Source organism: Ictidomys tridecemlineatus, chromosome 12 (assembly GCF_052094955.1).
Source record: "Ictidomys tridecemlineatus isolate mIctTri1 chromosome 12, mIctTri1.hap1, whole genome shotgun sequence".
Lineage (NCBI taxonomy): Eukaryota > Metazoa > Chordata > Mammalia > Rodentia > Sciuridae > Ictidomys > Ictidomys tridecemlineatus.
The window spans coordinates 109,219,529-109,244,196 of NC_135488.1; the positions used below are offsets into that span (position 1 = coordinate 109,219,529).

General features: G+C 47.4%; 1 protein-coding gene across 2 annotated transcripts in view; it reads left to right on the top strand.

Moving 5' to 3' along the window:
• The window catches only part of Cyria (CYFIP related Rac1 interactor A), a 99,149-nt gene that overhangs the window by 45,534 nt on the left and 28,947 nt on the right, over window positions 1–24,668 (top strand). For both annotated transcript variants that reach the window (XM_078029640.1, XM_078029641.1), the window contains one exon: window positions 23,890–23,969. In XM_078029640.1, the coding sequence (XP_077885766.1) occupies window positions 23,900–23,969 (70 nt within the window). In that variant the 5' untranslated portion in view covers window positions 23,890–23,899. The remainder of the gene's footprint in view (window positions 1–23,889; window positions 23,970–24,668) is intronic.

Here is a 24,668-nt window from a genome sequence, read left to right on the forward strand (position 1 = left end):
TCATCCTCCCACCCTGTTCCCAATAGTGACTAAAAAGAAGCCAATTGACTAATATGAGTTTGATCTCTTCTCTGACCCCATGGAGGTGTTAAGGAACAGAATAAGATAAGGGGGACCAAGAAACAAGTAGAAAGAGGAGGAGGAGGAATCCATATCCATCTTCCAGAAATGCTGATTAACAGCACTGTGGCTTCCTGGTGGCAAAGGCAGCTCCATGGAAAAACCAAGTCTCGCCCCAGTGGAAACTACCTGCCCTCTGCCTTCCTCTTGGGAGGGTGCACAGCACACACACCTGCAGAGACACGTCTGGGTCTGTGATTGTGCATACACACATGCACACACCTGTATATATGTGAATGTGTTTACATGAACGTATCACTTTAGATTTACTCTATAATCTAGCACAGAGCCTGCTATAATTGACCTTCCACCCTGGCTGGCTCCTCACATAGAACTCCCAGATGCACATGGGGCAGAGCAGAGGCATCCGGCTGGAGTCTGGAGGCCCCTGTCTGGAAGCCCTCTGAATGCAGCGGGGACAGGGAACCCCAACCTTACAAGGAAGCTGGTTCTAGTTCAGGCCTGGTGCAGCTCTCCCTGGATACAGAGTCATCTCTGAGCCCAAGACATGCCTTCCCCTTCCTTCTCCCCTTCCATCCTGAGGGCAGGACCAGTTGCTCTCTCCATAGCCAGAACCATCTGGTCTCTTGCTCTTAGGAACCTCTCAGTGCCTCTGTTGGGCTGGGCTGGGGGAAAGACCCAGGACCTGGGTTTCTCCTCCTCTCTCTCCAAGGAAGGACCTCGACTGGAACTTTCTCTCACGCCCTCTGAACCCAGGGGAAGGAAGCATTTCCTTTCATGTAAAGTGAACTTCACAAAGATTTTTTACAAGAGGAAGAGAAGATGTAGGGAAGGGGGGTGGCCCAGAGAAAGGGTAGCACTGTCCTCAAGGGCAGCAGCATCTTCCCTGGTTTCCCCAGGCTGTCCCTTCTGATCTGCCCTCCTGTAGACCATGTGCCCTCAGGAAAGGAGGCAGGAAGGGAGCAGAAGAAAAGGAGAAAGACAGTCAGAAAATAAGGCTCTGCTGGGAGCCCCAGGTGCATGCAATCCCTGGGCCACTCCTTTCTTTCAGGCCTCTGGCTTCCTGTGGCTCTTTGTTCTTGCTCTGGGCTGGAGACTCCGAGAACAAGCTTGGGGTATTCAGCCGAGCCCTGAGGGTGAGCTTGCCTTTCTCTGTTGGATTACCTAAGCTGCCAGCCCACTGGTCCCAGCATAGAGACTTCCCTGAACCTGGTAAGAAGAGACCCAGAGTTGGGACTTGGTGCAAACTGGCAGAGGAGTCATGCAGAATTGTCACAGCTGAGAGCAGCTTGGCCAGAGCCTCCTTCCTGTAAGGACAGGGTGCCCCTGGCAGGACCTCTGCCCAGCATGCTGGCTCTTTCTCCTCTTCTGTCCTGGAGCTTTGACTATGCTGCTAATCAAGGAGGAAGGGAGATCAGTTATCAGCCATAATGCGGATATGAGGAGCCTGGAAATTGGATGACATTTTCAGAGACAGCACCACACGAATCTAGTTATTTGAATCCTACACAACAAATATTGGGCATCTTAGTGCATCAGGCAAAATTGATTCAAAGTGTGGCCACTATACAATTCTGTGCAGTGTCTTTAGGAGCACAGCCTCTGGGGCCAGACTGCCTGGGTTTGACTCCTGCTGGCTGGTATGTTGAGCATGTTCTAGAACCTCTCCATCTGACAGTTTCCTCGTCTGTTTAATGAGAAACCAGACAGCGCCACCCTCACAGCTTACTGTGATGATTAGTTGAGTCAGTACTTGTGAGCGTCAGAATGGGGGCTGCACATAGTAAGGACTCAATTTGCATTTGCTACTTTTATTTTGACCTTCAGCCTCTGTTGAATTTTCCCTGCAAATGAGGTCCTGGGGTAAGGTGTGGTCCGGTCACTGAAAGCCTGCCTTATTCATCAGCTCCTGGGTGCAGTGAGTCTTAGATGGGCCTCCACAGCTGACATTAGCAAGAGTGGTGTGCACACTCAGACTTCACTGGCATGTGACGCCATGTCTGCTGTAGGGACAACCCAAGAAGGCCATTAGCAGACCAGAGCAAGGGCATTTTCTGATCAGGGAGGTTTGAAGAGGACACAAAGAGGTCGAGAGTCAGCGTGGAATCAGGAGGCAGGGGAGGTGGCAGAGTTGACCTAAGGGACTCAGGCAATGTTGGTACTGGTGAGGGCAGGTATCCTGCTCGAAGTCTTCCCAGCATCAATGCTTGCAAGCCTCAGAGGAGGTCCTGGTGTCAGAGGAAGAAGAGGAGTCAGGAGGTGCAAGTGGAGGGTCCCCACTGCAGGGGACAGAGCCCGTCTCGCGGCTGCTTCCAGGCTGAGCGAGCACAGGCTTCCTCTGTGCACTGCCTGTGCAGGGCTGGCCCAGTCCCCTTGAAGGGCCCGACAAAGACCCGCTTGTTCTCCCCTGACATCAGACCTCACCCTCAGGATTTCTCTGTCCCTCTGGGGCAAGATCTCACACAGTGATAATAGAGCGCAAGGGAAGAGATGAATCAAGCGAAGACTGCCTCCGGCGTCACCATGCCAACGCGCTGGCTGTGTGGAGGGTGGAACATGGCGCCTGCGGTGGGCACTTCTGCACCAGTTCACACTGGGCCAGGCCCCGGTGCTGAGCCGCTGGTACAGTTCAGAGAGTTGCTAGCTGCCTTGCCTGGTCAGTGAGCAACAAAATATTAGGGTCAGACTAATTAATTGCTGCAGACAAGGGGCTGATTCTTTTCTGTTTTGTTTTGTTTTGATTTTTTTTTTTTTTTTTGTGAGCATGCATTGTACTTAACCACCTGGATGTTCTGTTACAACAAAGATTTATATGGAGAGTTTTGCCTTGGAAATTTCATCCAAGCTTACTCAGAGGGGAAAGGAGAGATCATCTGGTCTACCTTCTATCTCATGCTTTTTTTTCTCCTGTGAGTAAACCGGGGAGAGAGCGGAGGCAAGGTTGAGCATAGAAGGGTGAAGGCTTTCTAGCCTCCTGGTCCAGGCTCAAGGGTGGAGACGCTGTGTGTAAGGACCTGGCACAAGGTCTGGCCCACATGGGGACTCCACAGATCCTATCCCTGCTTACATGATTTTTATGTGCCAAGTTGGATCAATTAAATAACCCATTTATTAGACACAATGGATGTTAAACCAACATGAGGCCCTGGCCACTTCTAAAACAACCGTGCACTTGGGAGACAGAGGATGAAAAGGGATTTGATGCTGGAACTTCAAATTCAAATTCATAGTCGAGGGTGGTGGTTCCCAAACTTGAAGCACCTGGGGCCTGCCGAACGGCTGGCCGGCCGACTCAGGTGGGGCTTGCAATTCTGCCTTGCTGACAGACACGCCTGGCACGCTGAGGGTGGCAAGAGCCCAGGAAGCTCAAAGACAAGACAGCCATTTTTCACTTCACGGTTGGAAATAAATAAATTTGGGGAAATTCATTGCTGAAGCACCTTCAGGGGGTAAGAGCGGCTCTTGCCTGTGCGGAGCACTGGAGACTCTACTGGAGACACCCAGGGGGTGTGACCTTGAGGGAGTTCCGGAATTTACTATGACACAGTTACCTTATCTGAAAAATTACTTTGCAGGGGGATTTGGGGGATTAGGAAAAGGCATCAGTGGGCTCAGCCCCCGGGGGGCTTTCTGGGAGAGTCAGCTGAAGAGGGATGAGGCACCCTGCCAAGGCTGCTGGACAGGGCACCCTGTCTCCCCACTCCCTCCTCAGTGGGTTTTCTATCCTGCGTGGGGATCTCAGAGGGAGTGAGCTCAGGAGCAGCTTGGGACCTGGTGTTTGACCAGCAACTTGCAAGTGGGTTTAAGGAATAGCCCAGAGGGCCCTGGGTCTGTCTGTGCAGCCTGCAAGCCCTGCAGAGGATGAAGGGCAAAGCTTTCCAAATTCCATCCTGTAGGATGCAGACGCTAGCCTGGGATCCCGGGCTGCAGAGGAAGTTCAAGTCAGGATGGAGCATGGTCAAGTCATCAGTAGCAGGGCTTCCCCACCCCCAGAAATTCAGAGATAAACTTTGGGAGTTTGTTTGCTTGGTGTGATTGTGGTCTGGGTTTATTAATCTAAACAGGGAAGTTCCACTGGGACTTTGCTGCATCTCCTTGTGTACTGCAAGTTTCCTGCAGGGCCTCCTCCGTGAAAGCAGCTCATATTTCTGTCTGCCTGTCTATCCAGGAGTGCAGGCTGAGGGTACAGGTGACCTGCTGAGGACTGCCACCTCCCCTGCTTGGCAATTCCAGAGTATTTTCCAGAACTGAAATAAAATTGTAAATGGAGGCTTCACCACAGCCAACTGCACAGACCCACGTTCCTATGCATCCATGAACTCTTCAGCCTCTTTAGACATCACAGCTGGAGTCTGGTTGGTCCAGGCACAGGACAGCCGTTTCCTTTGCTGGAAAACGTGTCTTAAGAATAATTAGTCAGAGGAGCTTGAGAGGATAATTTTAAGCCCCATGGCCGAATCCATTATTTTTTTTTTCCTTTTCAAATGCATCGGCTCCATTTCTGGCAAACTGGTTATAAGATTAATGTTTTTGAAATGACTTTGAACGACGGAGTGAGTTTGTCTACATGAAGCCAACATTGCTCACGATTGCGAGTTCAAACACTTTTTCCCCCGAGAGGAGTGTTCTTTAGTACAGATTCAGGACGTTAGGATGGATCTCTCTGCTTCTCTGTCTTTTGCTGACTTCTGATTTTGTGCCAAGAACCTTCCGGACAAGGTCTGGCATTTTTCATGCGAGAGGATTCTGCCCCTTAGTGGATGAAGGCCCTAACTGCAAGCGCTTTCGCTGAAGCTCCATTTTAGCAGAAAAACACAAGACGGGGACTCTGAAGACCCTGGAGGCCCCTGTGTTGGAGGGCCGTGGTGAGGAGGAAATGAGAGACCTTTGTGTAGCGCTCCACAGAGGCTGTGGGTGCAGGCTCCACCCTGGTTATCTGATCCTGAGCGTTTGACTGAAGTGGAGGCCTGGGTGGAAAGAGGTGAAGTTACCCTTTGAGTCTCTGGGACTTCAGTCTCGGGCCTCTGTGTCAGCTCTGCCGTGTACTAGGAAAGGGGACCGAGAGTGCATGTCTTCACCATAAGAGGACTCCCTGCTGCCCCCTGCCCTGGAGAGGCAGCGGCAGACACCGTTTCTGAAGCTCCACGCACAGGCTCTCCCGGCTCACACCTTCTCCCTGTAGGCACATGTTTAGTTCAAGGAGCATCCACAGAATTTGTGTCCACTTGCACTTGGAGGAGGTGTCCGTTCTGCCTTTCCCGATGTGGAACTTCTCCCAGCTCAGCCTTGTAAAGCCCACAGGCAGGACTAGAGATGAGCCCAGGGGTGGCTGGCCATCTCATCTGGATGGTGGGAAGCAGGCTCTTCTCAAACCCTGCCCCATGTTCAGAAGTTGATTTGAGCATCATTGAGGACGTCATTTGCTTTTCTCATGACTCAAGTTTTCTCTCTTTGAACTTCCTAGCGTAGCATGGGATCCAGACAGCTGCTTCCCAGCCGACTCTAGCCGTCCAGCTATTGAGCAGGGTGTGACTGTGATAGAACGAGTTTCTTCCTTCCTCCCTTCCCACCCCTCATTCCTTCTTCCTTCCTTCCTGTTTCCTTTCTCCTTCCTTCTTTCTTTGCTCCTGTCCTGTCCCCTCCTTCCCTCTCCGGCACATCCTCCCTCCCCCTCCTTCCCTTTTTCTCTCTTTCTAAATGATTGTCCTTGACGACAAGGACCTCAAACAGGAGGCGTTTGGATCCAGCTGTGGCACCACGCCATTCCTCATCCACCCGTTCTTTAATTTGTCCCAAAACACATTCCCTGGACAGCCTGCTGTGGACACCAATGTAATGGAGTCCCAGTTCCTGTCCCGTCCCAGTCCCTGTCCTTCTAGAAGCAGAATCAGGCGGGAAAGCAGGAGTGGCTAGGAACGTGGGAATGTGCTGTGAGAGAGGACTGTGGGATTGACCCCAGAGGACAGAGGACAGAGCTGGGACAGGCATCAGGGCCTGCAGTGATCTCCTCAGAAGAGGTTTAACAGCCACAGGGGAAAACTGGTCCGGACACTTCTTCCTCACCAGCAGACCATCTGCCACCAGGTCTCACCGCCCAGCCTGCCTCCGCTGTTGTTCCAAGGACCCTCCTCTCCACGTGCCCCAGCCAGTGTGAGATCCCAGCAGAGCCAGAGGGAAGGGCCTGCGACTCCTCCTGGAAGCTCTTGGGCTCCATGGCTGGCCGGCGTTTATAGGAGCATCTCCCTGTCCTCCATCCAACCCACAGCTCCTCTCTGCATGAAACCTCTCCAGATCATTCCAGCCCAGACGTGTCTCCTCCTCTTCTGCACCCCTTTCCCCAAACACTCTGCCTTGACCGAGGCTGCGGTCCACTCTGGAGCTGCCCGTCACGGTGGTCTTTGAACATGGCTTCTTGCTCTTACCAGCTGGTGCTCCCAGGCCACAGGGACCATGGTTCATGTAGCTGTAGTCTCTGCGAAGAGCAGGTGTGTACGGCAGCTGTCCAACAGCTTTCTAGACTGTGTCAAGAATCGTGTTAGGAATGGAGGGTGGAGCTCTGATTAAGACCTGCCCTCAATGTGCCTGTGAACATTCTGTATTTTTTATAGAAATATATACAGGATCCTATGCCCTGTGCTGGGGTCTTAAGAAATGAGAGGTCAGGTCTGCCTTGGGTACAAATGAAAGGGCAAGGAGGGGTGTTGGATTTGGGTGGAAGCAAGGATCAGATGGTTGAATTAAATGTGAGGTGAAATATAAGATCTATAACAGAGCAGAGCCAGTTCAGAATGATTTTTTTAATTAGACTTCTAATTTCTAGAATTTTTGACAAAATTTATGACGTATTCCAACTGTAGTCTTCCATTCCTTGGGCAATGTTTGATGGGTTTCCAAAGCCTTGGAATCTGTATCAATAACACCATTTAGTTTATATATATACACACACACACATACATACATACTGTAGTTAGACACAATATCTTTAGTTTATTTGTTTTTATGTGGTGCTGAGGATCAAACCCAGGGCTTCACACATGCTAGACAAGTGCTCTACCACTGAGCCACAACCCCAGCACCCCCTTTTTAAATATATATATATATATATATATATATACATATATATATATATATATATATATATTTTTTTTTTTTTTTTAGTTTCATGGAATTTTTGTAAAAGCCAATGGACATGGCTTCAGTATTTGGAAACTGTCCTCAAGCCAGTGCCTTAATATGACAGTTGGATGTTGTTACACTTTCAGTGAGACCTAGTTTGAACTCCTGGGCCTGGGAACGTGACAAGACCTCATTTGCTTCCAGAATTCCAAAGGGAAAGAATACGAGTTACAGAAGGAGCACAGGAGACCTTTGGGTACTAGATTAAGCCAGGCTGTCCAGGTACTGGGCCTGCTGTGTTGCATACACGGCAATGACTTGTGGTGAGCACGGCAGACTTCTCGTGACGTTTTGTTCTAAATGGATATCAGGACTTTAGAGCAACTTCTCTTGAGAGCAGTTTATCCTTTCCACATGACATAATACGGTACCCTCGGAGGCGCTGTCTTTCCTAAAAAACTAGAAATCCAGTGGGTTTCTGGAAACAAGTCCACAGGTGCCCTGTGGAAGGGCTACTGGTGTGCAGTTCTGTTTCTTCAATCCAGTGGGCATCTCGTTCCACATCAACTTAGCTCAAGGTCTAACATCAGGAGGCCTGAATTCAAACTCGGGAATTGTTGACATTCTCCTTGGATAAAACCATGGCTTGTTGGAACAGGGAGTGTTTCCTTGATCAACCTGGTGCTGTTGGGTTACAGATGCTAAAGATGAGACTTGGGGCTGGGGACTTCCACGCAGAGCTTGTGACTCTGGCACTTGCTAGTGTTATCACCACTGGTGTCTTCTGTGTCCCTCAGGCCAGGGCCACACAAGAACCTTTTCTGACCTGCCCAAGGGCCAAGCCCCATTTATATGCCATAGGCTCTCGGCTCCTGCTTACTGGGCTGCAAGTTCCTAGATAATCAATAGCCAATATTTTCTGACTTTTTCTTCCTTTGCTGAGCCTCCCCAGCACACCTTCTGTTTATGGCTGTAGACTGCCCCTCGTGAGGACCAGGCCTGCTGGCTGTGTATTTCCCTTCCCCTGGATCCACCACTTCTCTTCATTCTTATCCACATGAGCCTCCTATTACTTTTTTTAAATGCCGGATCCTGTTCTCACTCATCTAGGAAGCTTTCCCCCGCATCACCTGCACCGATTTGCTCTTAGAAACCCGAGTCAGTGCTGCACAACTCAAGGCCCAGCTGCTTAGTGGTTCCACAGGGTGACTGCTGCAGCACCGCCCTCCTGCCCTGACTCGAGGCCACAGCCATGAGTTCTGTTTTCTGTTTGTGAAAGCATCTACTAATGGCTTTGGAGTACCAGATAAGCAAATGAGCCTGGTAGCTTAGAATGTGGGTCTTCTGGGTTCTAGTCCCCATTCTTCTGGGGACTGACTCAGAAGAATGAGCAGCTTACTGGCAACATACTCGGCTTGCGTTAGTAAACCAGACCCAAGAACAGTGCATGCATTTGGGAGGGTGATTTGTGGGTTGAATTTGACAATCTCTGAGGTGTTTAGCCCAGTGTCCACCACAGAACACATGCATACTCCATGGAAGCGGTTGGTATTATCCAGCTAAGTGAAGGATCAGTACTCATTCAATTCCATGGTTTTTTGGCTGTAGCTCAATACATATGAGCAGTGTGCTCTGTCTGCCAAAACTCTCAGCACCATCTTGGGCAGCACCAGTGGAGATGCAGGGTCCAGATGGAAGGCCATGGAGGCCTGCTGCTCAGACCACACTGGTGCTGGAGTGGGTTCTGGATCCCACACGATGCTAGAGGTATCCTTAGAACAGTGAGAGAGAGAGAGAGAGAGAGAGAGAGAGAGAGAGAGAGAGAGAGAGAGAGAAGAGAGAACACCCCTCATATCAGGAGGACCTCAGAACCTCCTCTCTCCTGGGAGATGGAGGAGGAAACCTGTTCTGTTTAAAGAGGGGGTGTTATAGGTGGCCATGGTGTCTTACCGAGTTTTCAATTATTCCACACTGTGTGTGTGTACACATGTGCATGTGGAGTTCCTCCTATGGGTCAGGCCCTGTTCTAGAAGTTGAGTGGTTACATCAATCAATGGTGATAGAGATCAAAAAGAGAACTATAGATTGGGGGTGAGGTGGCTGTACTGACATCGGCAGCCAGATCACAGCTCGGTTCCGATCAATGGAGTGGCCTTTTCTCCGTTTGAAAACATGCAGCTTGTCTGGGCATTTCTGCCAGCTCACCTGCAGCCTCAAGTTGAGCCTGTCGTGAGGTGAAGCCTGTCAGATGCCAGGAGGAACTGCGCACGCAGGAACACGTCACACGCTGCCTGTGCCAACACACAGCAGTGACACACACGTCTAAAGCTGAGATGACAACAGTGAGGGAGATGGCACCAGGAAGATGCGATCTTGGGTCAGCTCTAAACACCTGCCGCCCTGGACACAGTACCAATAGGCACTTGTTGGCTGCCTTTCCTGGTTCCAGAGGAACTCTGACAATGCCCACCTGCTGGAAGCCTGGGGGCAGGCACGCTCTGTACTTGATCAGTCAAATGAGTGCTGTAGACTTCCACCTGGAAATTAAAATCTGAGATGACCTGCCCAAGGTCCCAAAGCTAATAGGGTTTCTAGACCACATAAGGCCTTCCTACCACATTGCACTCTACAAAGTTTGAGCCTGGAATCTTGAGTGCTTTGTCATCAGTGTCCTGGGCATGCAGTTCTAAAGATGGCCAGCAGAGGGCATTATGCACTGGGTTTCTGCAGCCCACTGCCTGAAGCCATGTTGAATGAGCAAATGTCTGCACCCGACTCCATGAGATCTGAATGTCTCCTTGGCAGGAAATCCGCGAGGAGCACGACGGGGTTGTGCAAACAGCCTTACAATGTCTGCTTGTGTGTGTGCACTCGGCTTCTCCCATGTCGCCCACAATGCTGGTTTTTTTTTTTTTGGATAATGGGGCTCTGTGGACCCCTGCTCCTTGTCATGCAAAGGGAGTGACCTGTGTTTGTCATAAATGAGCTCTTGTATGATTAATAGCCATGTGAAGGAGCCCACAGCAGCTGTTGGGCACCCAGCTTCCCGTCTTCACTGACGTGGTGGTTTGCTTGGGCTCTCTTCCCCCACTCCAAAGCCATGGTGCAGAATAGACTGATGAAAGGAAAATGACTGCAGTTTTTTAAATGCCAGGCAGGGGGCGCAAGTAAGTAGTGTTACCTAGTCATGGGTGTGAGGATCCTGCCGCACACCAGATACCACCCTAGGTACTTTTTACATACATCCTCTGAATTATTAACCACGGAAATGGAAGTATTATGATTTGTGTTTTACCAACAAGGAAAACTTAGATTCTAAGAGTAGAATGACTCTTTCAAGGCCCCCAACGCTCATGCTGATTCCTTTTGATTCCTCATGATTCCTTTTCTTTCTTTTGGAATGGTGGACTCCATGATCCACACCCTCCTCCTTTGACGTGGCTGCCTATGAACTGAAATTCATGATTTTAGGTTACATGAGGGATTTCCATTCCTAGGCTTCAGGGTCTTTATTGCACCTCCAGAAAATGTATCAGTCGGCACGTGTATGTGTTTTTATCAGAAGGCTGATAAAAGGATCCTAAAACAAAAGGGTCAAAGCTCTCAGAAGAAAAATGCCTAGATTTGGGGACAGGCTTATTTTCTTCACCTGTTCTTATCCACACCTGTTTTCTCAGTTTGTGGTTGACATCTTTGTGGCCACTGCCCAGACTTGGGCTCCATTTCAGAGCACATTAATGAAGAGATTTGGCTCTGTGCTGGGAGCTAGGGTGGGGTGGGGAAGGGAGTAGCTGAATTGGTGACATTCTGCAAATGAGTAAGACACAGCTCTTCAAAGAATCGGCAGCAGAAAAGGCTGTTAATTATTCCCGGGGGTCGGGAAGGAGGTGCTGGGAGGAAATGCTGTTTGGTTTTGTTGAAAGGCAGACAGGCCATCCAGGGGCGGAGGGAGAAAGGGTATTCCAGGCCAAGGAGACACCAGTGAGAAAATGGAAGCAGGAAGGAGGCGGAGATGCTGGCAGGTCTGCGGTCTGTCTGAAGTACAGAGGAGCTTCAGCAGCCTGCTGGAAACTTGAAAGGGAACATCAGGCCGGACTTTACAGCCTTGAATACCCCAATACCGAAGCATGTCTTCCTTCTGCCCTGCTGACTCCATGTGCTTCCGCCCGAGGTCTGACTCAGAAGCAGCCCGGCACCCAGGCAGCTCCGGGCATCCTACAGCAAACTGTCCCTGTGACCGTCTTCTTGTCCCAGACTGAGGTCCAGGATCTTCACGGTGGGCCTGGGCCTCCAGCCAGGGCTTCTGCTTTAAAACATTGGGTTAATTTGCAGTGAACGTCGTTTGAAACCAAAGCGACTGTTCCTTCAGAGACTGGGAACAAAGGCAGAGCCACACCTGTCTCTGGGATTTCAAGTGAGTTTGGGCACTTTGGACATGCTTGAAGCTGGAGATTTAATGGAGCATGCCAACTTCCCTTGGCCTCAAATTCTTCAGCATTTTAGCATGTGAAATGGCTTTTGGTAATTTTTTTTTTTAATGCTTACAGAATTTTGACATCCCACATTTCCCAAATACATCTGAACTAGGAACTAATTCCTTAATGTGTTCACAAGTCAATTCCAAAGATGCCTGTGGACCATACTCAGGTGGACCCCCGTTTAAGAAAACCAGGCATCTGAAAGCCATGGGCAGGTCAGGCTGTGGCCCAGGGGCTTCTGGACTCCTCAGGATGCCTTCCAGTAGTACCTGAGCTCCCGATGCCTTAACCTGGGTCATACTTCACCGCCTGACAAAGAACTGTGGGTGGAGGCAGAGGAGCTGGAAGAACACATGTAAGCAGCCACTGCCGATGGTGCAGCAGCCAGGCAGAGAGAAGGAGAAAACATTGTAAAATCCGTATTGTAAGATAACGGGAATGGAAGAGGCTTAATTCACCAGCATTTATTTCATACATGAAATTCCTGTATGTCCTGATCCTGATGAATGATCCGAGGGGCCTAAATTGTCCCAGGTGGGAAGCGAGAGAGGGAGGAGGGAACTGACAATAAGGAATGACGGCAGGAGGGAGAAGGCCCAGAGAGGAGGAGGCGTGGAGGTGGGGGGCGTTACACTGAGAGGGCTCACTGGGGGAATCATCCAGAAGATGAGGCCGATGGAGGGATTGCAGATGGTGCCCAGGCTCCTGGGTGATATCATCAGATGAATGCGGATGCCTTTCGTCACACTGGGGGAGGGTGGAAAGCGAGAGTGTCAGGGCCACCCCAAAATTGCTGTGCCTATGGGGAATTCATCCGGAGGTATGGGCCTGCAGCTGAGGACAGTTGGTTTGCAAAATCCTCCGCAGATGGGTAGAATTTGGACACAGGAGGGTGTTGCCAGAGAGGGTGAGAGGGGGTTAAGAAAGAAACCCCGGACATGTGAAGGCTGTTGGAGGAAGTGGAGACCAAGGGCAGCACCTGCGGGGAGATGAGTCAGGAGACAGGTGAGCAGGCATCTCATCTGGGGAGGGTCTGGTGAGGCCCCTCTTGCAGGTCCGCTGCTCTCCCAGCAAGAGGGTCCTGACTGTCATTTTCGTAAACCACTGAGAAAGAAGAAAGTTTTTTTTTTTTTTTTTTGTCACAAGAGCGGGCTTCCGAGCAGCCCAAGCCCCAGGTAGCTTCAAGCTGCCATCGTCTAGACTGAAGCTCAGCCATCAAGACAGCCTGAGCCTCCTGCCCAACGTCACACAGGGGCGAACGGCATTTCCGAAACAGGCGCCTGGTCTCTGGGCCCCTGGCTCTGCCTGGGCATCTCTTTCCCTTGGCAGTTCAGCAGGACCGGCCAGGGTGTGCGGGGACGTCAGCCTTCTAGGTAAGCAACCGGCATTCCAAGCAGTGTCCTCGGGATTTCACAAGTGAAAGTGAACCAATTCACTCAGAATTTCTCGGTGGTGGGCTGCTCCGGAGCCCAGCCCAGCCTGATTGCTTCCATACTCTGGCATTTGAAATTGAGGGACACGTTGACTTTCTTTCCCTGAAAAAGGAACCTAATTTACCCTCATTTCTTGGAGACTTTTTGCTGCTGTCATGTTGGTGTTTATGGGAAAATTAGCTATGGTGAGGTAATAGTCTATTTTAGAAAAACTGAACTCAGATATGGAAAGGGCTATTTTAAACCTGCACTTAATTGTTCAATTCCATAATGGTCTCTCGGTGTTTTTTTGGAGAATTCCCATGGATTACCTTACAACTGGACTCCAGCAGCTTGTATTCCACCGAGAACACCAAGCCCTTCGGAGGGACACCGTGGTATTAATGATCGATGAGAATATTCAAAGCGTTTTCCCGTTTGAGTGCCATTACTTGTGGTGTTAAAACGTTTTGAAAACACATTTGAGCCATTAACTCATTTTTATTGTCAGATGAAAGTGCTTAATAGACTCACTCCACTGCAGTTTCCCTCCTTCATCTTGGAATGAAAACGTCTTTGGATTCTTGGCAACACATTGGACCACGGATCAGAAAACCTCATGACTTCATCACAAAAGTGGCAGATGAGGACGGGCCTTGCCGCCCACCCAGCTACTTAATGTTGCTAATCTGGTTCAGGAAAGTCCGTGTCCTGGAATTGAGAAGATAAGCTGCTTCATTCCATTGGTCTGTCCCACCCCGCCCCCAACACCAAAAAGCAGCTAGTTGCCTTATTTTTAAGTGCGACTCTCTTTTAATTGAGAAGTGTTTTCTTGAAACTGCTTATTTTCCATCCTATACGACATAGACTCACGGTTAACTAGAAGCTGGTAATTTGGTTTGCTTCTAATTCGAAACAGGTAGCGTAAAGGTTGTCTAAGTGGGTTCTGCAGGTACCAGAGGGAAGTATCCCTGAGCCGTGTGGATATTATTTGTCAGCTGGGTTCCTTTCTGTGGGGACAACATGCAGGATGCAAGCAAGCTAATGGTTCCTGGGAGGAACCAGAGGTGTCCTTGACCTTCCAGAACAGTATGGGGAGTGTCACTGACAGCGGCCACCGTAGGGGCTTGCTCTCATGATCACTCCAACCTGAATCTTGTCTATCAGCCTCAGTACATTGGTGTCATCACTCTCCCCAGATCACATGCAGTCCCTGGAAACTTGCCTGAATCCCAGACTGGACTGCTTTTCTCTGATCTGCTGGGGAAGGAGGAGGGGTTTCTCCAGCTCTCAAGGTTCGGGCCTGCAATGAACCAGCAATGCACAGACCAACAGGAGAAAAGGCCTACAAACTTACTGTCATGCAGGTGCCCCTAAGTCACACAAGTGTGGAACTCGGAGAAGGACCAGGTATTTGAGCTTCAGTGCCCTCTTCACAGAGGAGCAGCAAGTGGGGGCTGGAGGGCATTTTGGAGAAAGAGTAAATGATTTTCCTGGGAGCTAAAAGGACCTGAAGGACAGAAGAGCCACAACAGCATCCCCCAAGGCTGGGGTCCACTCTAGTCTTCCTTCCTGCAAGTGAATCCTCTGGCAGACCTGGCCCTAGGTAGAGGGGGATCTTGAGAGAAAGCCCCTTCCTTCACTTCAGGAGGGAAAGAGGGGGTGAGAGACAGGGGTGCGGGGAAGGCCAGAGAGTCACTTCTTCTCCAGCAGCAAACGCACTCAACATGTCCAAGTGTCACACGTACCGTGAAGTATTGTTTCCTGATCCTCAGCAGATTGTGGCGCCCCCTTGTAGTTAGGAGATTCGACTTACGACAGAACTAGGTGAGCAGGTCGCAGGTGCACTCATCTGGGAGAGAAGAACCCACGTCCCACTCAGCTCTGCCTCCAACCCTGGGCAGGTCACTGACTGTACAATCCTCCACCTCTGGATCCCATAAGCCAGTCAAATTTCCAAGTAGACTTTGGGGACTTTGGATATAACCATCGGCCTCACTCTGTAAGATAAAGGACCACACTGTAACATGGAAGTGGCTGGCCACCGTTAACTTTCTAAGATTCATGAGGAAGCCATTGTTTTTCTCATTTGCTTTGGACTGGTGCTCGGGAACCGCCGGACAGAGAAGTCTTCAGGATTTCTCTCCCAGTGCTTACTACAGATGAGGCCCTGCTCTTGGTGCTATAGATGCAATGAGGTGTAAACAGCAGGACCCCACGTCCAGGGGCCAGCCTGTAATTTTCTGATGGGTGCCTTCGCAGAGTATACCCTGTGTGTTAAGTAAGCAGGGGTGGGCTTTGTTTTTGTTAGAATGGAGCAAAAGAGTAGGGAGGGCTCATGAGTTTCTTTCCAGACTTCCACAGCCAAACTTGGAGGAACATGTGGGGAGGGTGGTTGCTGGTGCTAAGAGGTCAGGCCCTGCTCTATCCTGAACCAGCATCAGTAAGGTTCTAAATCCCTAAGATTAACTCTGTCTCTAAAAGTAAGATACTGACAGTTCCTATTTCATATGGTTGTTGTGAACATTAAAATATGATAATACTTGGGATGGTGCCGTTACTGTGGCCTGCAGGTCACGGAGAGTATTAAGCAGAAGAAGCCACATGTTCAAGGGCCCTGTGGCCCTAAGGAGGCAGTGAGGGAAGTGCAAGGTATGTCCAGAGTGGACGAGGCAGGGATAGGTGGAGAGAAAGCAGGGACAAAAGGTGAGCAGAGGACAGGCTTTCTGTGCCCAGGGTGTGACTTTGCATGTACAGACCCTGCAGGCATCGGGGAGCGTTTTAGGAAAGGAATCAATTTTATGTTTAGAAAGATGGTGTTGCCAGCAGCATGGAACGAGTGGGAGAGTGACAGGACTGGGTCAGGGAGGCCCGATCTGCAAGCTGTTGGCAGGACACAGGCAGGCTCTGCTGGGGTCTGGATTGGGGTGACACAACCCAAGGTGAAAGAAGGGTGCACAACCGCTAGGAACCAGCAGGGGGCTGCACTTGCTGGAGCCTGGGCACCCTGTGTTGGCATGCTCCAGCCAGAGCCTCCTGCCAGGGAGCAGGGACCCTCAGAGACAATGGTTTGTTATTTTTTTTTTGGGGGGGGGCGCGGGTAGAGAGAATTAAACCCAGGGGCACTTAACCACTGAGCCACATCCCCAGCCCTGTTTTATATTTTATTTAGAGACAGGGTCTCACTGAGTTACTGAGCACCTTGCTGAGTTGCTGAGGCTGGCTTTGAACTCATGATCCTCCCGAGCCACCGTGATCTCAGCCCTGCGCCACTGTTCCCGGCTGAGACAGTGGCTCTATGTCTTAAAGATGGATTTGATATGTCAGTAGGGACAGTGTGGCTCTGAGAGCCAACACATGTCTCTCTGATTCCTTGGCTGTAGTGTGCTGTAGATCCACGGACCAGTATTTGTGTGTTTTGTTTTTGTTTTTATAAATTAAAGCTTTAAAAAGAGTCTCCTAGTTCCTCTGCTGTGGGGTGCATTCTGATGAAATGTGGGGATGCTCTTGGACTACAGATCAGGAGTCCAGGAGCCGTCTGGATGACCTAGGGAAGGACAGTTACTGTACCTGGTCATGGAGCTCCTGTCTGTAAATGGGTCTAATAAAACCTCCCCTTCCCACAATACATGCTTACGTTGAGGATAAACGTGGCCAACACATTTTTAGCAAAGATGTGATATTACAAATGTATGTTATTATTGTTTCTATAATGCATTGTCAAGAAAAAAAGTTGAGTGAACTGGTCTTTCTTCATCCCCAAAATGTTGAGTTATAAATCATCCAAGTCTGCTTTCTAAAAGTTCTTGCACCAGGGACACTAACTATCCTAGGATCTGATATTGCTGAAGGAAAAAGCTAACAAACTGACCCCTTCTGATAGAGGGATTGAGACTGTCATCTTGGACCTTAAGAAAAAAATATTAGAAAACAAAACTGGTAGGGCTACTATTTTATTTATTTTCTTACTTTCTGCTCTTTGTTGTAGAAGAAGGTGGTGTTGACTTAGGAATTCTTCTTCCACTTAGTCATAGCTTAAAAAAAAAAAAAATCTTCTGGGTGTTTCTATAAGATCTTTAATCATGAAAACTGATCACCGAAATCTTGGTGTGCCTGGGCAAAGGTAATCATCCACATTGCTCTGCACCCTGAGCTTGTGCCCTTTGTTGTATCTTGTTCCCTGCAAACTACTCTCACATCTTTTTTAAACAAGGTCCGGTTGCTTTCACTGGGTTTTAAGCTCGGGGAATGCAGCTGAGAGTGTCATTTCATTTTTTTCATCCAAAATGTGGGGGGAGGGTATTAATTATCTCCTCTTTTTGGAAATTGGAAATATTAGCAGAGGATGGTTTTTTTTTTTAGAGTCAGTGTTTCACCCAGTAGTGCAACAGCCGGCCCCGTACATGTGCCTTTGAGCCGAGAGCCAAAGCAGTGGTCACAGGAAATACCACGAGTACATCCAAAAGTGTCACCCGGTGAAGGCGGGTGCCTCCCTTGGCAGAGTCGCGCCGGGAGCCTAAAGTGACGAGCGAAACACCCTCCGTCTGGACTCTGGAAAAGAAAAACAAAATGAAAGTCCTGTTTGGAAATAATCTTACAGCCTGGAGAAATAAACCTGCTTTGGGGAAACCTGCCCAGGCGCTGGCCTCGCTTCCTTCTCACTTCTCATGGCTCCCAGCTGCAGGCGCTCGCTCAGCACCCTGAGCTTGTGTCCTTCACTTCAGACTTCTGCAGTCTCCCCTTTTCTGGATTCAGGGACACACACTTCCCCGTACCTGCCCTGAGCATGCTCCTGGAGAGCAGACCTTTAGGATCTGATGGAAGCTCTAAGACTCTCTCCCCAGAAAAGAGAGCTGATCTACCCAACAGCGCAACGTCCTGCAGGCCTTCTGGAAGACCACTGGCTCTCTGACGTGCCCAGACGGGGGCTCTGGAGCTCCAGGTCCCCTCCTGTGCAGAACAGAGCACAGACTGTGAGTTCCCCACCTTTCAGTGTCACTCAGACTCTCTTCCACTCTCTTGTGATCTTTGGAGACTGGTCGACCACTCTGAATCTCCTGCTGTTCCACAGTGAAGGTAATCATCACTACTTGAAGGAAATGAAGTGTGGGGAAGCCCAGATGTGCTGCCAGGCGCACAGTGGGCCCTCGATACAGCACTGATGAGCTTTATGACAGCGGCCACTCTCTCCACTCTGGTATTTCACAGGTACTTGGTACACGCTGCCATTCTCACATGTTGACATTCAGTGGACACCTTTGAGCACTTTTCCAGAGTCCAGATGGAGGGTGTTTTAGGAGGTATTCTGTCCTTCCAGATAGATTCCGTTCTCAAAATAGTGCGTGCTGGCTCCTACAGTCAGTGTACCTCAGCTGAGCCCTGAGACCATGGCTCCCCTCGGGCAGCCCCAGTCCCTTTAGAAGGCTGGCTGTCAGCCCTTGTCCTTTGGTATTTCCTTCCTTCCTTTCTACCAGGAATTGAACCCAGGGGCGCTTAACCACGAAGCCACATCCCCAGCCCTTTTTTTATATTTTATTTCAATACAGGGTCATGCTGAGTGGCTTAGGGCCTTGCTGAGTTGCTGAGGCTGCCTTTGAATGTGTGGTCCTCCTGCCTCAGTCTCCCAACCCTCTGGGATTACAGCCGCGTGCCACTGTTCCCGGTTTTCATTTCTTTTCAATCGACGTATTTCATGAGCCACTTTGATTAGGTTTTCTTCACTAGGCAATTGTATTTTCCTTAAATGGGATACTATAGTTATGAAATGGGCACATATAAACACAGTTGTTTGGTTAAAAATTGTAGTTTTTGGTGATTGTTTGAACATTACAATAGAATCACCTCAGTATTCATATTTTTAGAAGCATTTGTTTACACTTGGGTTATCTTATTATCTGAATATCCTGACCTCTAATTGTTACAAACTTGTGCAAATATTGTTTTTCTGAAAATCCAGTTTCCTTTCAAATGGATTTGTGTTTTCCAATTAACTTCTATACTTAATTTTAATGAGTCTAAATTCTGTAATCACTTAACAATATATCTTTCTCTTATGCATATTTTGAGGCTGAAATTAAAAATATAATTAAAATACACTGTCTGGCATGTAGAAAAATCTCTTTCAGGTACTAACACCTGTCAGTACTTTACCTGATTATAGCTTGTTGTGAAAGAGACACACATAAAGGATTATGGATCTTGGGAGAGCCAACATGAAAGATTGAAAAACTGCAGATCATATGATTCTGGGGATGTTGCATGTATTTCCTTGATTCCCTGAATATCTTAAACTGTCGGGTGTGTTTTCAGTGTTGAGTATTTACACCTGGTATTCGACAGCAGTTTACAGACTACATGGAGCTCGTATAGTATTTGTTCAGTCTTTGCAAGAGTTTGATGCAGATGAAATAATGTTCTAGTCCTGTTGTATGGATAAGGAACTCAAGATTCACAGCCAAAATGACTTGCTCAGGAACAGCGGGGAGTTAGATTGCACCTCAGATTTCTGGACTCTTTCAAGCACTCCTCTTTATGATCCTGCCCATCTGCTCCTGACAATACGCAGATTTTGGATCCTTGGTTGGTCTTGTTATTTTGACCTGCTTTATATTCTCAAGACTGTGTGTTCATCTTTATGGGTAAGTCTAGTCTGCAGTGCCGTGGGAAAAGAGGCCCAGCTAATTGCTGAAGCCATCTTGCCAGAGCCCAAGGACCCAGATGTCTGTGCACCTTCCCTTTGGTGGAGAAGGGCTGGTGTCCAGAGAGTTCTGGGCCTGGGGAAAGAGCAAAAGGCCATCCCAAGTGGCCATTGATAAGAGGACCACCTCCCAGTGTTGTTCTCCAAACAGGGAGTAGCCCAGGCAAGGGGGTCCAAGAGCCTCTGTTCAGTGCCCCATTTCCTCATGTGTACCTACCCAGCTGGTGCGTCTTTTCCTGTCTCTTCACCTGGTGACCAAGGCCTTGTACTCTGTCCTTGTTTGGGTCACACCCCCCCCACAGGAGGAAATTTAGATCTTGGAACATCAGGGACAACATTGTGACTACATCAATTCCAGGGAGAATTTAACTAGAACTTAAGTAGCGGTGACTTTGCATGGTGACAGAGGAGTCAGTGTGTGTGTGTGTGTGTGTGGTGTGTGTGTGTGTGTGTGTGTGTGTGTTGTACATACATGTGCACGTGTGTGATGAAAGGAAGCTTGACTGTTGCAACATACTAGTGTCAATTAGTAAACAAGCCTGTGACACCTCTCACCTCCTCCTTTATGGATTCTATTGTATTTTAGTGTTTTTGCATCTACCTTTTTGTCATACTTCTCTCCTTCAAATGGTCTTCCTGTCCCTCTTTTGTCATTGGGGAGACCTTACTCTCCTTTGAACCTACTTAAGCAGCTTCTTTACCTATAAAACTGGTAAGAATTGTCATTGTCTTATGAGACCTGGGTTAAGGTCTTCGTGGGCACTCAGAGTTCTGGCCCGACTGCTGTGTGCCCTCTGACGTAAGTCCCCACAGCACAGAGAAGGGTGGCAAGTAGCTGACCTAACTGGGACAGATGAGCACAGGTCACAGTAGGAGGGTGGCCAGGAAGCTACTGATAGTACATTGAAGCCAGAGTCCCCAGCATTTCAGAGACCACCCTGGACTGCCAGGCGGCCCACTCTGCCACTGTTCAGCTGTGCCCACGGGATCTCTGTGATTCAGCTCGTGCTCAGATACAACTTCCTCTGCTCCTAGCTGGAGATGGGTTTTTGTCTTGACTCTTAACCTGCTGATGTTTGTGTTCTGAACACTAAACCTTGAAAGAGACCAGCTATTTTCTCCTTTGCTTCGACTACCTGGAAGCTCAGATCCAAATTGATAAACCATTCCCAGAAAATGACCCAGATAACCTGTAGGTCACATACTGCTTTCCTCTCTCTTCCCATCTTACTATTCCACTATTCTTCCCCTTTTCCAAGTTAATTTGAAGGCCTCCCTGCACCAGAAGAAACTCCCTTGAATGCTTCTCACCCTTGCAGAGAGCATGGACATCAAATTCCTTTGCCATAAAGGAGATGGAAGGAAATGCTTCTGTACTGATCTTTCATTGGGTTTGAAGGGCATGTATTTTAGGCTTCATAGGACTAGACTTGACCCCAACACCTAACAGTACACAGGTCCCCACAGCCATTGTTCTAGATGTTCTGATAGATGACACATCTAGGATCCTGGGCGTTCCAGGTGACTGAACATGGTTAAGGCTAGAGTCAAGCTCCAGATTATTTGCCCAAATTAGCCAGTCAACTCAGCCAGAGAGAAAATTCTACAGCTAATACTTGGATGCATTTCTATGTACGTTTGTTTCCGTCTGTTACAAACTTCAAAGGCTTGGCCTATTTTCCACCCAGCTACTTGGACACTAAAATCATGCCCAGGACAGAATTTGACAAGAGAGCCAAATTCACCAAAGTGTCTTGTGACACATTCATAGCACAGAAATAAGGAAATTAAAAACATTTTTCTTCCATTAAGTCATTACATATGTAAGCCAGGGCTTCTGCTAAATGGTGGAATCATCTTCCTGCAAGAAGGGTCTGCAGGTTTGATCTCAAATTGCTCATTAAACTGGCAATATTCTTCCCTAGAAAGGGGACTCATGAACGCTGCCCAGTGGAGGAACAGTCTGGGTCAGCTGCAGCCGTTCAATTTGGCAGAACCCACTTCACACAGGGCTTTGCTCAAAAATATCTGTAAAGGAAATGTGCATAAAAGCAGGAGAGAAAGGAAGAATGACAATGGGATAGGGAAGACCTTTTGGAAGAGGGAAATATGGTGCTTGTTTTCCATTGCACACACATGCACACCCATGTGTAGTCATGCACCTCAAGGAAGGAGAGATCTAGGACATATCTAGTCCAACCTTTTCCCTAACACATAAGTCTTTTTTATAGCATCATTTAGGGATGATGCTATACTACTTAGACATCACCAGTGAGAAAAAGCACATTGTTTCATAAGGCAAATTACTCAATATTCAGGCAATTCTCATGGCTAGACATTTTTTTTCAGGACACTGAATGAAGACCTTTCTCCTTATTTCCCCATTGATCCTATCTTCCCTGGAGCCACATACAGTCTATCAAATACACCTTCCATAGGAACATCCTAAATAAGTATGTGAAGGCTGTTAAGATAATCAGGATGATGATGATGATGATGATGATGATGATGATGACAACTCTTATTGTCATCCAAGAGCTTGTAACTCTCTTTTTTTTTTTGAAATTTTGTCTAAGTGCTGCACTAAGCATTTTGCATTATCATTTCATTAATCCTCACAACATGGTGCAATCGATACTTTTCAAGAACTTGTTTTGCAGATAAGGAACTTGAGGATCACAGGAATGAAGTGGCTTGCCCTCCATGGTTAGAGGGAGCCGGAAGCAGAGCTGGGATTAGGATGAGGCCTTGTGGCGAAGAATAGACTCTCTACCTGGTCTCTTTTCTGATTTCGTGTCAGTAGGTTTTCCCATGAGGGAGGTCTGCAGATGTGTGAGTGGCTTCTCGGTGGAAGAGCAAGGAGGCCAGATTATGTTTGCTGCATCTTCTCACACATAGAGTCATCTTTTAAGTGCATTTTTCTCTTGATACATCTTTCTCATGTAGTGGTGTATTTTTAAAAATTTCCATATCAACATTATTACTCTCAGAAGCCCTAAGCAGACAAAACTGCAGCCCAGCAGTTCACGGGCCATGATTTTTTAATATTGATCCTTCAAAAAATGGGGTATGGAAGTCACAAGGGTCACTTATAGCAGAATTAGAAGATTGCTTTCTAAGTAGCTCAGACCCAGTGCCTGCATACTGATCCAAAAACATGTGTTGAGTGAATGAGTGAATGAATGGGTGAGTTTAGTCTGGAGAGGTGTAGATGACAGTTTAATGTCTACATCTAAGAATAGTGGAAATTTTACTGTTTAAAAATCACCACAAGGGCTGGAGATGTAGCTCAGGGGTAAAGCACCCCTGGGCTCAATATCCAGTTCCCCCCAAAATATGTAACAAATTTCTATTTCTCTGTTGATTTGAAACACTTTTTAAATGTCTTAGACTGATGCTTCATTGGTAAGTTTTGGATGTTAGCCTTTTAATTTTTACTCTTCATTAAGTGTCCAGTCTCTTTACCATTGAAATGTCCCATTATGAGACCTTTGATTTGTCTATAATTACATTCTGAGAAGTTTTGTCTCTTATACCTACTGGCAAGTCCCTGGAACCCCTAGCTGTGTTTTCTGAATTGTTTCCCATGAATTTTAAGAAACTTACCTTTCTAGACAGATATTTTAGAAATACCCTCTTTTTTTCTGCTTATCCATTGACATGGTATGTTCCCCAACAATGTAAATGACCATGCAATGGAAATGAGGCAGAGCTGGAGTATTAACTGTGAGGATTCAGAGGATCGGTGAAGGGGAAAGGAAGCATTGTGCAGAATACACAAAACTCTACTTCCTAAAATTGAAATACCTAATTCTTTTAATAGGATGTTCTGGTTAATTTTTTTATATGTAGTGAAAGAGATTCAAGGTGCAAGTGTATTCTCCTGAGAGACATTATGACACTTTTTTTTATCATTTCATATGGTTTAGGCCAGATGTACCTATGTTTTGGAGATACAGCACCTCGGAGATGTTTATCTGTAACCAATTCAGGAATGAGTTACTCATCTTAGGGCATGGAGGTGTCTTCTTTTTGGTCTTCAGAGGTAGCTAAAGGTCTATTTTTTATGTCTCTAAGTGTCTTTCTTTTTGTGTTGCCTTTCTAGGTTTGCTGGGATGGGAAACCTGCTCAAAGTCCTTACCAGGGAAATTGAAAACTATCCCCATTTTTTCCTGGATTTTGAAAGTAAGTTCCAAAAATTATAGCATAATAATGGAAACTTTTCGCTTTTTATAGCTTGTTGGTAAGGAAATTAACAGTAAGATTTTATATGATACTTAAACCAAATCCAAATGGTATTCTGCATTCCTTTCTGAAATCATTTCTAAAATCAGTTTATTTCTCATTCTTTCTGTTTTTTTGGAAGCCTAGTAGAAAACATTTTTAGAATGTCCTTGGTTTTCTTTGATTTTAGAAGTGATGAGCTTTTACAGGTGTAGCATAAATTATCATGCACCTTTTCTAAAACTTGGTATGAATTACTGTGTCATAGTCCAAAAAAGTAAGCATATTCATTTATGTAGAATAATATAAAACAAATATCACTAGAAGGGAAAGAAAAAAGTGATCAATACCATAAATAAGGCATACAGATTATTTTTTGTTAGTCATATCCATCTGTTCTTTATGGATTTTTTGATTGTATAAAATTATTTTAGGATTTGGGATAAACATTTTATGCAAAAAGTTGATGTCTTTTTATCAAAAGCATTATTTTTTTCCCTCAGGTAAAAATTGTTAAGAATCATGACAGATTCTTAGTTTATTTTTATTGATGGTAAACATGTGCAAATGTTATTGTTTATTCCAACTTAGCTCAAGTTTCTGCCTTTGACTTGTGTTACCCACTTTTAAAATTATAATTTCACAATAGCAAGCACAGTT